Source organism: Lissotriton vulgaris, chromosome 9 (genome assembly GCF_964263255.1).
Source record: "Lissotriton vulgaris chromosome 9, aLisVul1.2, whole genome shotgun sequence".
Classification (NCBI taxonomy): Eukaryota; Metazoa; Chordata; class Amphibia; order Caudata; family Salamandridae; genus Lissotriton; species Lissotriton vulgaris.
This window is the reverse complement of record NC_141697.1, coordinates 718,500,830-718,516,952: the sequence shown is the minus strand read 5'-3', so window position 1 is coordinate 718,516,952 and position 16,123 is coordinate 718,500,830. Positions and strand designations below refer to the sequence as shown.

General features: G+C 45.2%; 1 protein-coding gene across 1 annotated transcript in view; it reads left to right on the top strand.

Moving 5' to 3' along the window:
* Positions 1-16,123, top strand: part of PPP1R37 (protein phosphatase 1 regulatory subunit 37) — a 682,383-nt gene that overhangs the window by 179,075 nt on the left and 487,185 nt on the right. The window contains exon 4 of the mRNA XM_086938453.1: positions 7,496-7,596. Within this exon, the coding sequence (XP_086794579.1) occupies positions 7,496-7,596 (101 nt within the window). The remainder of the gene's footprint in view (positions 1-7,495; positions 7,597-16,123) is intronic.

Here is a 16,123-nt window from a genome sequence, read left to right as displayed (position 1 = left end):
GATCGTCCGAAGGGGCTACTCCCTCCCCTTCGAGGCGACCCCTCCAGCCATGCCACCGCAATTCCACCGCGTGTCGGGGGATCACTTGCAACTTCTGCAGGAGGAAGTCACGCCCTCTTGGCCAAGGGGGCCATCGAGCACGTTCCTGGGCCAGAAGTAGGTTGTGGTTGTTACTCCCACTACTTTCTGGTACCCAAGAAGGGCAAAGGGGGCCTACGCCCTATCTTGGACCTACGGAACGTCAACGGCTTCTTCCGGAAGTAGAAGTTCAAGATGCTGACTTTGGCTCAGGTCTTAGCTGCCCTGGACCCTGGTGACTGGCTGGTAGCGTTGGACTTGCAGGACGCTTATTTTCACATCCCCGTCCTGCCGGCCCACCGGCGTTACCTGCGGTTCACGGTAGGACACGAGCACTTTCAGTTTACTGTGCTCCCCTTCGGCCTTACCAGCGCCCCACAGGTGTTCACGAAGGTGATAGCGGTGGTCGCAGCTCATCTGCGCAGGTTAGGGGTGTCAGTCTTCCCCTACCTCGACGACTGGCAGGAAGTTGGTATTCAGAGGGAGTACATAAATAACCTGACCTGAGATGAGTCAAGTAGGGGGTAGTGTTAGCCAAAATACTTAGCTGAAATATCGCAAGGCTAAGAAACAAAATGGATGATTCTATATGGAATGAATTAAGGGAGCATGATGTGATTGGGCTTCAAAAATCATGGGAAATCGATAATCTTCTTAGGTTGGACAGTTATGCAACTTACTTTGAAACTGCAAGGCCATCTACAGCTGGCAGACCTAAAGATGGGCTAATAACATTGATTTCCCTGAAGGTTTCAGGTAACTATCGTAAATTGGACTCTGTGTCAGTAAACTGTTTAGCAGTTGAAATTACGCCTATTAACTAAGCTATTAATTGTTAATTTTTATAATTCATTTGGCAGAACCTCTGTTATTGAGCATCTGTATAATCTTAAATCTTTTTTTGGAGTCTTATAAGGTGAAACGAGTCACACCTTATTCGGTTATTTTAGGTGATTTTAATATACATTTGTGTATAAAGAATTGTCATATTGCCGATAGCCTACGGCCTGGCAAGTCTTCGGAAACACATTTTGTACACACAAAGAGGAGTTTTTAGAGGACACCCTAGCGGATGCGATCTTCTATATGTGAATAGCTCAAACTCTCGAAATGCGAGCCCTATTGCATTGCAAATGCTTGTTTCAATTTGTCCCCACGTTCTGTGACGGCAGACCGTTATTTACTGCAGGTTGACATCTGATTAATCTGTGGCATTACAGTGAGTGGATGCTGTGATCTCATATCAGGGTACAGAGGGGCAGTGGATAGCTACTTATTGGAGGAGATGCTCAGCTGGGGACCGGGGGATGGCATGATGTGTCTTGTCTATTGATGCGCCCGGCCCCAGCCCTTTTTAAGTACTGTTGGCCTGGGTGCGGTAGATCATTGTATTGCCCGCTGGGCTTTAATAATTCAGCCCTGCTGCATATCTAAAGAGAGGGCTATCATTGCCTCAGGTTCAAACAGGCAGTGTAGTGTAGTGCCCTCTGCATCAAGGGGCTGGCACAGAAAGGTGTACATCCTCCACGTGCAGCGAGGGGCATTACTCACTGTGTAAGGTGCCACTCTCAGAACCTGACATAAAAAACGCAATGTGTTTGGGTGAGGAAGAGTCGCAAATAGCGCTTCTGCAGAGCCTAGAGGCTCAGCGCTGCGTTGGAGTGATAGGTTAGAGGGGGAAGAGAGAGATGCAGCCTCTTTCCTCCTCTGCTTCCCTCCCTCTCCTGTTGAATCTACTCTAAAGTTCACTGGTGCGTTTTATCTGGTGACACAGTAATTTAAATACCACAATGCAGATGGTCTTTTCCGTCGCTACTTTTTAATGAGGGGGGTTTGGGGGGCAGTGTGAGCATCACGTGCCAATGGAAGATTCCTTTAGAGGTGGGATAGGCACAGCCCATTGCTAACACACCGAAGACCTGTGTGCAGTTACTGTGCTTCTAGGGTCTCTGAACTCAGTGTGAGTGAGTGGGTGCCAAACTCCCCCCCCCCCCCCTTCCCCCCTCGTCACTCCCCCACTTAACTGACAACTCACTGCAGTTAATGGGTGTACTCACTGACTGGGGGGGGCTTTTGGCCGGAAGGAGCTTTCCCCGTGATAGTCTACTTGTGACCGTGAGGAACCTGAGAAGTGCTGTGTGCCTACTATCACCGCTGCCGGCCCAAGATCTGCGTAATCAGCTGTGAGGAAGTATCACCGCTGCTGGCCCGAGTTACGTGCTGCGATCGTGACCATAGTGGGGGCCAGCAGCGTGATCATCAAGGTGCAAGAAGCGTGCCTTTGCCTGATTGTGACCCTCATGGGGAGGGGGGGGAGCGCAGGGCAGGCAACCTCATGATTGTAGAGGCACCCGGAGTGCGCATTGCCCAGCAGCACTATTATGATCGTGTGTCCGAGTACCCCTAACACAAAAGTTTGTACCTATATGAAATAGCAGTAACAGCAAGCAGGTATGTTGCCAAAAGTGTAATTATGCATAGGTTCTGGGCATGCAGCTTGCTCGCCCTGATCCCGATCATGGTGAGTCCAGCCTCAAAGATCCCGCCTTCTCATCTCATTGGCTTTCTGGTTCACCCATGCAAACAGTAAGCCCAGTGAGAGGAGGAGGCGGAGCAAAGCACAAGTGAGGAGCTGCGTGTTTTTGCCTTCACTACTTCTCTGTACTGTCACTCCTTGGCTTCTTATGTACGCCGGCCTTCTGTGTCAGTGCTCAGCGAGGTACGTGGGAGGTAACTGGTGACAAGATTCTCACCAATGAATGACTGAGAGTGGGAGTAAGTGAGCATGTGTGAAGGAGTGAGCCGTGTCAATGATCAGACCCTACCGGCGGACTCAAGCGGCCGTGAAAGAATGAAAGTGAAACTGCACAGACAAAAAATGCGCGCGTGTGCACATTCCTACGCAAACAAAGATTGCGTCGGGCTGGCCACATGCACATTCATTTTTTTCAGTACTCGATGGCGAGAGCAGCCATCTTTGTCCATCTGGATTCGTGTGCATTCAGCTTTGGCAGAATTGATCGCAAAAGGTCCTCTCAGGGCAAGAGCAACGCATGCGCTGCTTTTGCCAGGGGAGATCTGAAAATGGAGCTGAGATGGTGTTACGACCCATCTCTGGTGGCAGCCAAATAAATAGGGAGGCAAATTCTGCAGACTCCAAAATCTCAGAAGGGATTGTCCCTAAATATTTTGAGTGTTGATATTAAGTGGTTCATTGATTATGAGAGAGATTTTCTTAGTAGACCGGCCCACAGGAAGCTGTGGAGTGCTAACTTGTGGGAAATGTTCTGAGGATAGTGCAAGGATAGAGTCCTGACACTCTGTGAACAAGATGCTATATCCTATGAACTCATGACGGGTACCCTGATTTAAGCTTTGGATTCAGCACTAAGGAATATAGGATCAATTTCAGGGAGGCCAAGAGACCCCAAGGCCAATCCTATGTAGATTGTGTAGATTACACAGTGAAAACACTGGGAGGTTGGTTGCGTGGTGGTAATGCACATGATTATGAAGTAGCACCTTTTAAGTAATTGTCACCAAGAGAAAGTACATCAATTCCTGGTAGGCCTAGGTCCAGTTTCTCCTCAAGAATTGGGGAAGAATGTAGACCACTGGGTCAAGACAAGGGTCACCAAAACCAACACTGGTGGGTGGAGACCAAAATAAGGAGGCCAAAAAGCCCCTCAAAGTAAAAGAAGGTAACCCTAAAAAGAATCGAATCTTCCTCATACCTCCAAAAACCTGCTCAGGAGGGCGGGCCCAGAGTCTCTGCACAGTCTTAGGGTGAGTACCAGGGTAAGAACTGGGATCCCAACAAGGCTTGATGTCATGACTGTAAAGCAGTAGGACACCAAACTGGAGATCCTAGCTGTGAAAATAAGAAAAATGCTTCTACTCCACCTGCAGTTGCTAACGTCCAGATGGGATCCCATGTGTGGCCTGACCATGTCAGTAACGTATAAATACCCCTCACACACCAACAGGCCCCTTGGTGTCATGCTTCATCATCGGGGTCTTCGCACCCCTCTACGGGATGCGGCGTGCTACGACTCACGGCTACGTAGGAGCACTGAAAGTGGACTATGTGTTAATGTGTGTGAAGGGAATAAATGTGAGTGGTGAGGTGAAAGACAGTGATAGTTAAACGATACCATGTAGGGATCACTACCACTATAAAGAGTGGATTCTTTGTTTAATAAAATTACCAGGGGAGACAGAATCCACTTCCTCCTCTCCCTCCCTCTTCTTGTTATTTTCATTTCAGTAACCCCACTGAGGCAACGTTAGTCCTTGAGGGTGAAATAGACTGTCTGTGCTGCCTGGCCAGATAACATGAAAAAATATAGGCAGTTTCCCAGGCTTAATGGGTCCATGATAGAGATCTTGAGGGATACTGGGGCTAGTGTCACCATGGTGACCCAGCAGCTAGTTCACTTAGATCAGTACCTGATTGGAAGGTCCTATGCAGTCACCAATGCGAACAATGTCACCACAGTCCATCCCAAGGCTATGGTCACTTTGAACTGGGGAGGGGGTAGTTGGACAGAAAGAGGTGGTTATGTCCTCTGATGTTCCTGTAGATTGTCTGCTTGAAAAGACTTAGACTTCTCCTTGGACTGAAGTCGAACTGAGGACCAATGCCAGTATGGTTGGTCACTCAGGATAGGGTTATGTTACAACCCGAGCACAAAGCAGAAAGAGCAGGAAGACTGGGGGACCAGCTTCTACACAGAATCCAATTCCAAACCCCTCTTCTCAGGATGAGGACTTGGTATTCTCAGAGGGACCTGAGCCTGAAGAGATTGCCACTTACCAGGCAGATGTCTTGAGCCCAGGAGGACCCTCTAGGATGGATCTGTGCCAGGGACACGAAACCTGTCCCACTCTTGAAAGTCTGAGGCAGCAGGCTGCTGCCCAGGAAAAGGCTGATATTCATGGCACCAACAGGGTTTATTGGGAGGATGGACTCCTATACACTGAGATCAAAGACCCCACTACTGGTGCGACCAGGAGAGTGGTAGTGTTTCAGAGTTTGAGTTTCTTCTTACTTTCGCCCATGAGATCCCTTTTGCTGGGCACCTTGCCATGATAAAACTTGGAGTAGGTTAGTCAACCACTTCTGTTGGCCAGGGATGTCTCTATAGGTAAAGGACATTTGTCAGTCCTGTGTCACCTGCCAAGGCAGGAGGCAACTGAAAGGCTCCTTTAATTCCACTTCCAGTGGTTGTGGTACTCTTTGAAAGGGTAGGGGTCGACATTGTTGCCCCCTGGACCATCCAACAGCCTCGGAGAACAAATATTTTCTGGTAGTAGTGGATTATGCCTCCAGGTATCCTGAGCTATTACCCTAAAGGCCCCCAGTGGTGGCGAAAGCCCTCCTTGGTGTATTTACCAGCGATGGTGTTTCAAAGGAATTTGTGTCAGAGGTACAAACCTTTTCTGCATACCTAAAACACATGTGGGAGGAGTGTGGAGTGAATACAGATACCCCACACCCTTTCATCTACAAATCAATGGCCTGGTGGAGGGATTCATCCAGACATTGAAGGGCAGGATTGGTGAGCTCAGGAAAAACTCTGAAGGAGATGGGATGTCCTACTTCTGTTTCAAAAAGACAGCCAGCCAGCAGTGGTTTCTGGACAGCACAGGTCAAATATCCCATTCTTATAGTTCTTATGCCCACTCCTGGAGTTCTGACTGCCCTCAAAACTCCATCCTTGGTAAAGGCTTTCACAATATTGGGAGGGCAACCATATTTCCTTTTTCACATTCCAATTCAAATTTCATGTATCTTGAGTCCCCCTTTTTGTTTTCAATTACTTTCCATATCTCTTATTTCAATACATTTTTAGACGTTGGTGTCTTTTTCCCCGAAAAGTTATTTTTGTTAAGCATCCAATTCCATCACATTTAAAACAGACCCAGCCAACCCGTTTCATCCCTTATAGGGACATCATCAGGGCCTAAACAATAAAAAAAAAATGTAATCATTACTTTTCACTTAATAAAATCAATAACTTGTTCTTATTTTTACATTACATTCAGTGTAGTCTCTAAGAATGGACACAGCAAGTTTCTGGCACTACAATTTATGGAGCCCTGCATTATACAAAGTCATAGCTTGCTAGAAGAGCAAGAAATCTGCAATCTTACTTACTGATCGTTGATGTTACCTATCTTGAAAGTGGCAAGGCATAAATGAGGATGACATTGATAGTGGGGATAAACCACCTGGAAGACACAACACACACTCCTACATAGTTTTCGCTGGGAAAATATTTCAAGTCCTGTTCTGTGCAATAAATTTGTCATGTTCTGTGCATGCACTTTCTACAATTCTTTAGCTCAGAGTGTGTTGGTCCTTTTGCTGTATGTTCATAAGCTGTCTGGCTATTTCCAGCTTGTCTTTGGACAAGCTGGAAAATTACAAAGATATTTAGCCATTCACCTGTGTTCGGTTTTGATTGTGTAGATATTTTTTAGAGACTTTTTAAATTTGATTTTAAGTAATGAAATACAGAACTGTCATAGTAAGCAGTAACAATGTGTACTCTCTTCCTTCATTTAGGCATCCATAATATCGGTAATTGTTCTGTCTTGACAGTGCTTGTTGATCAGCTACCATCCATAATAAACTAAACAAAAAAAATCCCTGACCCAGCATCAGATAGAATTTAATAAATGTAATTGCCATCTCAGAATTACGTCAAACCACTCCAGACCCTTTTGTGTTTCCAGGGTTTGCTTTTGTGAATGATGAATATGTTGCTAAGGCTTTGGGTATCCGTGTAAAACCTGGTCAGATAATTACTCATTGCAGTTTTCTCTAATCAATTTATCAGTGTCAATGATGTTTTTGAGAGTTTAGATAATGACTAGAACACCATGGTGTGTGAATAAACCGGTGTTAAGAACACCATGTATATAGACCTAATCTGGGAGAAGGAATACATGTTTAGACATTGATTAACCCTTTCGCTGCGGCGGCTATTCAACCGCAGCGCTAAAGGGGCGCTAAAGGGGCGGGGCGGCATGCTGGTGACAGAACCGCTCCGTCACCAGCTACAGTTGAGCTGTGCTGGTGACGGAGCGGTTCCGTCATGACCCGCCCCGCTCATTAAAACTGCCGCGCAGGCGCGAAATCAGCGCCGTGCAGGCGCGGCGGCCGGGCCATGACGGAACCGCTCCGTCATCGGCACAGCCCAACTGTAGCTGATGACGGAGCGGTTCCGTCATCAGCAGGGGAGGGGTTAAAGAGCATACAATTTGCTTCTACTGAGGTGCATTTGTTCTTGGTGATATTACAGGCCTAAAAAATAACATTAACATGAATTGTATGCAAGATTATATTGATAAATGTCCAACTTCTTTCGGTACATTTTCTCTTAAAGTCTTAATCTGGTTTGTATTGCAGGCGAGAAGTTGGATTACAAGGCATGTGAGGCACTCGAAGAGATCTTCAAGCGAGTTCAATTCAAAATCCTAGATTTAGAGCAGACCAATCTTGATGAGGATGTAAGTATTGTTAGGGTTGAGGAATGGTGATGAGCTACCTGCTTCCAACGGTGAAGGTTATGCTAGTTTAAATGTCTAATTCTTCGAAAATAGACGCCAACTGTAGAACAAAGATGTTTGTGTACTTTCCATGATTTAATATTTAGATCGATTTGACCCTTGTTAATTGGTTGTTAATCACAGTACATCTTAATGATGCTGTGAGCAGGCAACTTTTCTTGCTCTCCTATAATGATATAGAGATGTAGATGTATATGTATGTGTATGTATAAGTATATATATATATATCTATATATATATATATATATAATATCTATCCATCCTACTGGCGGTTCCCAGTAGGTAGTTATAGTTAGGACCTTGTTTCTATTCCAAAAACGTTTTTTCTTTTGCAAATGTCTTTGACACAGTTTGACGAATCTTCGTGAATTTTTCAAAATCAATGGCCCACTCACTTCAGCTCTTGTGTTGAAAGTTTCGGGGTGATTAGTCAAACGGGGGATGGGAAAAGGGGTGGTGTCCCAAAACGTTTTTTCTCCATGTTAATTTTGTATTGGAAACTTTAGACCCGGCTACAACCCGAACTGCTGAACGAAATGACAGCAAATTTGGCAAAATGGTAGCTCTTGATTGACAAAGCACTTTTTTTGTTAAATGGTGTAAATCCGTTCAGTAGTTCCTGAGACACTTAAATACTTTGCAGTAATACAAATATGGCTGCGGAGGATCCGCGCACCCTCCAGATCTCGAGCTGCAATCTGGTTGGCTGCCAACAGTTCCAACCAGGAAGTATTGGTAGCCATCTTGTGACTCGGATGAACTGAGTCACAAGGAAAGGTTAAAAAACATTAAAAATTAATAAAAGAGGGCAGGGTAAAAACACCCTAACACCCCCCCCCCCCCCCGCCCCAGGCCTCCTCAGCCACAGCCAAAAAAGCATTTTTAGGTCTCGGCCAAGTGATATACTGCGCAGCAGTGTTCGCGCAGCCAAGAGTCCTTCTGGCATCGTTTTGCAAATAGACCTGGAAATTCCACACGCTAGTGCGTGTGAATTTCCATTTGCGGCCTGCTATTGGCCTTTCACGGCTTGCTGTTTTGTAAAATAGACACCAATAGGCCAGAGGTGGGCGCATAGCTCCGCCCCTGGCCTATTGGTGTCTATTACGCGCATTTCCTGACATATGCTTTCAATTATCGTGCCCAGACACAGGCGCGATAATTGAAAGCATATGGCGCTTTTAGTTTATCTGAGAGGTAGACAGAATAAACAGTCTGGGCACTTCAATAAGGATTTATTGAACAGTTTTTCTCGTGTAAAATATGAGCTGCAACAACCATTAGACAGAAGCAGAGATGTATGATTAGCCGTACTATGGATATAAAAGGATAGTACAGTTCTACCATCTTGCAATAAGCATGAATAAATACATGAATATAAAATGCATGATAAAAGTGTGCGTACTCCTACGATGCCTATCTAGATGTACCCAAGTGTACCTAGCATGTGAGTAGGTGTAAAGCCAAGAATCCCTCTAGGTTTTAGTCGAACCCCATTACCTGAAGTGTGAGAATGTAGGAGCCTTTCTTGGTCTCGAGTTGGACACCCTGCGAGGGATGTTACGACCAGTGTCAGCTGGAGCGTCTGCATGCAGGAGCCTCAGCATCTCTGGTCAGTGTGTTGGCCTGGAAATCTCTGTTCCCTCTAACTAACACTAGCAAGAGGTGCTATATTAGTACAGAAAGTGTCTAGGGCTCCTTTGTTCCTTGTTGCTTGTATTATCCATTGTTGGATTTGAGGATGACATATGGGATGAGCCTTGTACGTAAATATGGGGAGGAAGTTGGTGTAGCCCCAGCCTGGTTTCTAAGAACCCTTATGAATATTCATTGATACTCTGTGCGTCTGTTGATGGAGTTATAGGACTCTAGGAGAAACCCTCCTTCTGCAACCAGGACTAGAACTAGGTAAAGGTTCAATCTTAAGATGCTTGTTACAGTGTAGTTTCGGGGAGAAAATGTAGGTGAAGGGGTATTATGTTAACCGGGCCTATATTAGTATACCTATATGAAACATAACACCATACAGTCAATCATACAGCCACTTATTCACCCAAACAATCGTTATGTGGGACTGTCGGCACAAGCACATCAGTTGAAGTTAAAACTTGATGAGCTAAGAATTTTAAGAGTAAAAATAGTTATATCTCTCCATCAGATTGTAATGTAACTGTATGATCTTGTCAACAGCCTTAAAAAAGTCGCAAACGGCGACGAAACACGTGTCGGCTGTAGCTGTATCAATGCTGTATATATTGGAACAACTGTCATGAAGATCGTATGCTGAATAGAACTTAGTATTACATTTTGTATTAAATGAACTTTACTGGTTGGGATCAACCAGCCTTTCTACTTATCTTGTGCTTTGCTCTGTCTATGTTTTAGTTTATTAATATGTACAGAGGATTCTGTTATGTATTAGATGATATTGTGGGTGGCACGGTATAAAGACATAGAGCACGCCTCAAAAAAGAGTGTTAATAATTGACTTTAATGCAAACCTAGCTGAGGTGCTGGCTGTTTCTTAAGTTCCACTGCCACCATTCTCTTCAAATAGTAACACATACTCAGCTATACAGTCACTGACAGAAGCATGCACTTATTCATGTTGCCACTCTCACATTCAGTTACTCATGCATACAGTCACTCGTGTACCCGTCACTCACATATATTCTGCCTTTCAGATACTCAGTTGCTCACCCATACTGACACATGCATTCAATCACCGACAGTCATACAGACACTCACCATACAACTACTCACACTTGCAACAGTACCCCATACAGCCACTGACTCACCCACTCACTGATCCATACAGGCAGTCAAACAACACTGATCCTATTTTTCTTAAGGGACTGCTACCTGTAGACTCACTGGTAGTCTCTAATGCTCGTAAAGAGCAAACTCACAGACCTCTGCAGATGCACCTCCCCCAGCCAGAGTCTAAATTGATTGACACATCAGGTAAAAGGGTGGCCGCTCAAGCCGCTAACAACTGGAGCATTGCCAACACGCAGTGCCTACTAGCTAAGTATGACCGGGCTCTGGGACGAGATGGAAGGCCTACTTCAATACCACCCAGAAGAGCACAAAAAGAATGCACAAGGGTTAGTTCAAGAAGGCAATCTCATATCTAATTCTTCTAGTTGATGTGCTGTAGATGATGCTGACACTGCAGTGAGGAAAGTTACCACCAGCATTCTCCTATGTTGACATGCTTGGCTTAGAATTTCAGGTTTTAAACCAAGGCCCAGCAGTCTATTTTAAATACCCCTTTTGACAAGCAGCATCTTTTTGAGCCGCAAGTAGATGAGACATTAGAAAAGATGAACAGAGACAGAGACTTTGCAAAATCCATGGGAGCGCTTAAGTCCCCATTAAACAGAGGCTCCTTTTGCTGTTCATTCTATAGGGAGTGGTCCGAAAGTACATCTTCAGACCCCAACGCTTCCTCAAACAAGTCAAATACGCAACCCTCTTCCTCTAGAGGCTTCTATAGAGGAGGGTGCAGAGGAAACAATTTCAAAGATAGGGGCAAGAGCATGCCAACGTGTAACTACACTTGCCCCGATCATTTAACACCTGTCAGGGAGAGACTTCAACAATTTCTCCCCATTTGGCAATCCGTAACATCATACAAATGGGTGCTAGACATTATCCGACATGGTTATTTCCTGGAGCTCACCAGCAATCTTCCCAGTCGTCCCCCTCGCACTCACAAACTCATTGGAACACCTGCAGCACCTGAAACAAGAGTACAGGCTCTTTTAACGAAAGGGCCACTTTTGTTAGTGCCAAGATTCGGGGGTTTAATTTCTGTAGTTTCTAATCCACAAAATAGATGATTCCGTATGACCAATTTTGAACCTAAGGGCGTTAAATCTGTACATCTTGGCAGAACGTTTCAACATGGTCATGCTTCAACAAGTGCTTCCACTCCTACCTCCAGAGCATGTTATGCAGCAAAATGGAAAGATGTGTTCTATATTGTAACAGCAACAATATTGATCTACTAGATGCCTCTAATCAAAATATTATTTCTTACCTTTTGCATCTACAGCGTGCTTGCCTAGCCTACACTTAATTTGTTTGTATCTTGTGGCAGTAGCCGCATATTTGCAAAACAGACAATATTTATCTTTGTTTAAGGTTCCAGTAATTAAAGCCTTTATGGACAGCCTTAAAAGAGTAAGACTACAGAGGGTACCTCCTGCACTAGTTTGTAATCTGAGCATTGTGGTTACAAGACTCCTGGGTCGACCCATTGAGCCATTACACAACTGTCTGTTACAGTTTCTTTCATGTAAAGTTGCTTTCGTCATTGCTATCACTTAATTGAGGAGAGTTGGTGAGCATTAACCTTAGAAGAACCCTTCTTTCAGCTTCTTAAAGATAGAGTAGTTCTTCGCACCAACTCAGAATTTCTTCCCTAGGTGGTTTCAGCTTTTCATATCAACCAATCAGTTGAGTTACCTGTGTTCATCACTCATCCTGATTCCGTAGCAGAAAGAGCTCTTCACACACTCCAGGTCAGAAGAGCGTTATTTTACTATATTGAAAGGACAAAAGATTTTCGTAAGACAAAACAACTGTTTGTTACATTTGCTACACCTCGCAAAGGCAATCCTATATCTAAATCTGGTATTTGAAGATGGATTTTTAAATGCATTCAAACTTGCTACACTAAAGCTAAAATAACTTTATACCTTTTAGAGCACATTCCACTTGTAAACTAGGAGCATCTATGGCCTTCTTGGGTAACATCCCTATAGTTTACATTTGCAAGGTAACAACATGGTCCACACCACACACATTTACCAAGCACTATTGTGTGGATGTGTTAGCACATCAACAAGCCAATGTAGGGCAAGCAGTGCCAATGGCACTTTATCAAACAACTGGAACACCTACCAATTAGCTACCGCTTTGGCTATATAGCCTATGCATAGCATGTGTACTACAGCACAGATGTCTCAAACTGATTGTTACTTGCCCAGTAAGCATCTGTTCTTGGCATGTAGAGCTGTAAATTCACATGCACCCTTCACCCTCCCTGGGCACCTGTAGTTGTTGCAATTTTCATAATTTACATTACATACGCATGGATATCTCTGTATTACACTCACTTACTCCATTCTCACCCTCTTGAGGGAAAACAATCTGACAATGGAGTTGATGCCCATGCGCACTGTTACCGATTGAGGAGTCACCTTACCTTATGACTGGGAAAGACTTCTTTGAAGAAAAACAACTTGCAAACATCAGGACCCAACACTAGATGGCAGGATTATGCAAAGCTTGTGAATCTACAGCTCTACATGCCAAGAACAGATGCTTACTGGGTAAGTAACCGAATACTTTCATTGTATTAAAATATTTCTTTCCACCACAATTACCCAAAAATGTGCTTCATCTTTGCATTTCTAATTCAGATATATTCTAAAATATCTGAACAGTTCATTTAAAGACCTGTGTATCTTTTGTGCTGGAAGAAAAAATTAACATCCTACAGCCTTCCTCAAGCAGACCCCAGTAGCCAGCATGATTATCGCATAAATCCTCTCACGTTAAAGTCAGATAAAGAAGAGTAAACATCAAGCTCCCTGGAAGACAGAGACTGACATTTGACCTATGTCTTTGATTGCACAGTAAATGTGAGAAGATAAGAACAAGCTTTAAAGGCCTGGTTATAGAAACAGCAGTGTTTTTGAACGCCGAGTAGTAGAAGACTCGGGCGCCTTTGGGAATACGTGGATTCGTCTTAATGTTCTGGCGAACTCTACTTGCAGTTTAAAACGAGTAAGGAGCAAGGGTTTTGGATTACCAGTTTGGCGATCATTAGGATATACAGACTTGGACAAGCTGTGCGTTCCTAAAGAATTCCAACCCGCTGTTTGCTAGGAGAAATTTACTTTTTTGACAAAAACTATAACCCCTGGATACCTTAGCCGGATTTGGGCTAGGAGATAATTGAAACTAAGCTGCGGTTAATTATTATGAGTTTTGGTGCTCATTGTCCTGATGAGGCCTGAAACTGCTTGACAGGCCGAAATGCGTCGACGTTTACCATCGATTTCGACACCTTTTTTGATTTTTGAAATTTCATGGATAGAAGCCTTAGGAGTACTATTTGTATAGAAGCTACAAAGACATTGATTTTTGCTTCTTATGCTCCTTGATACTTGGGTGTTCGAAAAAGGAAATTAGGCCAGTAAAGACATTGCCAGTATTTTCCTTGGAGATAAATAATTGGGCTTCATATATAACCCATGGATTAAGGGTTAATAAAAGCAGAATTTTCGGTTTTTGAATGTTGGAGATTGTTTCACACAAGATTAAAAATTGTTTGACCAGTTGATTTGTGTATATGATGTAAAAAAATGAAAAAGGACTTTTAAAAGAAAAGTTACAAAACATAACAATCTTTTGTGTGTTTTCTATTTTAGTTGGTTTAATAGCCACTAGATGAATGTTATAATAGTGTGAGATTGATTCTGTACAATCCATAATGTTTTGAGATAGATAATTAGTAGTATCTGTCTCAACAAATAAAATAATGGAAGTAGAAGACCGTTGGCATCACTTGTCTTTAGTTAGTTTTATCAACCCAGATGCCTCTTGGTTTATCTGGTGCCCCCTGTTAAGTCTCCTACGACTTTGCTGCCGCTTTTGCCTGCATCCGTAATTACTTGCACGCTGTGCACCAAGCCTTCCCTGCACAGCTGAGCCAGCGCAGACCCGCCCGCCCCCCGCTGCCCGGCTGCTCTTTAATATCCTGAGCGGGGCCGCCGAGCGGAGACCGGCGAGGGGCGGACTTCAGTGTCCAGAGGCCCTTGCGGGGAACCGCCTCACCGGGGAGCGCCAGGAGGCGCTTAAAATCACCATCAGCCCCATTGAGGGGTGGGAATCTCCTACGACTTTGCTGCCGCTTTTGCCTGCATCCGTAATTACTTGCACGCTGTGCACCAAGCCTTCCCTGCACAGCTGAGCCAGCGCGGACCCGCCCGTCTCCCGCTGCCCGGCTGCTCTTTAATATCCTGAGCGGGGCCGCCGAGCGGAGACCGTCGAGGGGTGGACTTCAGTGTCCAGAGGCCCTTGCGGTGAACCCCGTCACCGGGGAGCACCAGGAGGCGCTTAAAATCACCATCCGCCCCATTGAGGGGTGGGAATCTCCTACGACTTTGCTGCCGCTTTTGCCTGCATCCGTAATTACTTGCACGCTGTGCACCAAGCCTTCCCTGCACAGCTGAGCCAGCGCGGACCCGACCGCCCGTCTCCCGCTGCCCGGCTGTTCTTTAATATCCTTAGCGGGGCCGCCGAGCGGATCCGGCGAGGGGCGGACTTAAGTGTCCAGAGGCCCTTGCGGTGAACCGCGTCACCGGGGAGCACCAGGAGGCGCTTAAAATCACCATCAGCCCCGTCTTGTGGGACGCCGGGCGAAGCCCGGGCCAAGGGCGGGCCCGTTTGAGCCCGTTCTAGACTGAGCTAGGCTGGGCTGGGCCGCCCCTCTTGGCTGCATGATCCGGCCTGCAAGTTTCCCATTGAAGTTACTTTATTTTTCTGCTTCTTGATATTCAGTTACCTGTACCCCACAATTTCTGTGCTAAGAAACCTGCCGTACCATCATGACAAGGGGGTCTCGAAGTAAGACAGCTATGAAAACTGCTTTGATCACTGGACCAATTGACCAATTCATTTCCAGAACCAATGATGCCATTGACTTAAGCATTTCCCTGCTGGAGCGAAGGGTGTCACAAGACCTGGCAATTGCTAGGAGATCTTCTATGGGCCCCTTAGCTTCTGCGTTATCCCCACTCCAACTAGACTCGCCCATTCCGGTCTTACTGCAATCAAACGCCATGGCAGAGGTCCACTCTATCCCGAAATCTGTCGACCTGTCCGCTTCCGTTCTCACTTCTGATTTTGATTCTACGGGGAACCTTGAGAAAACCCCAGACCTCCAGCTAATTGTATCTGAAGACCCAGGTCCCGAGAATCTGCCTAAGGGGGCAAAGGGGGGTGCTATACCTAAACAGGGCAAAGTTAGGAAGAAGGGCAATTAAAAAAAAAAACCTAAATATACCTTTGTTGCTGGGTGCCCCAAGTGATTCCATTACTTCACTTATTAACTCACTAGATCCTACGGTAAACCTAATGACCACGGTAAGGAGGGTGGTATTTGTAGCTCATGTAGTGCTAATTCCCAGCTTTTAGCGAATTTTAGGGAAATATTAAAGCATTTTTTGCAACCCCTAGAAAGGAGCATAATGTCGATTGGAAAAACAGCTTGCAATACTTTCCCAGAAGCCCCCAATTCAGCATAGCTTGGGTCAAACAAACCCTGGGGTGGGTATAACGAATCCTTCTAGAGCAGGAATTCAAGGGGCTCATTTGGATGGTGGAGCCAAGCCCTTTAAGGCGACAAAAGCTCAACCTAATCAAACCAAGCCCAAAAGGCCAGAAACCCCCT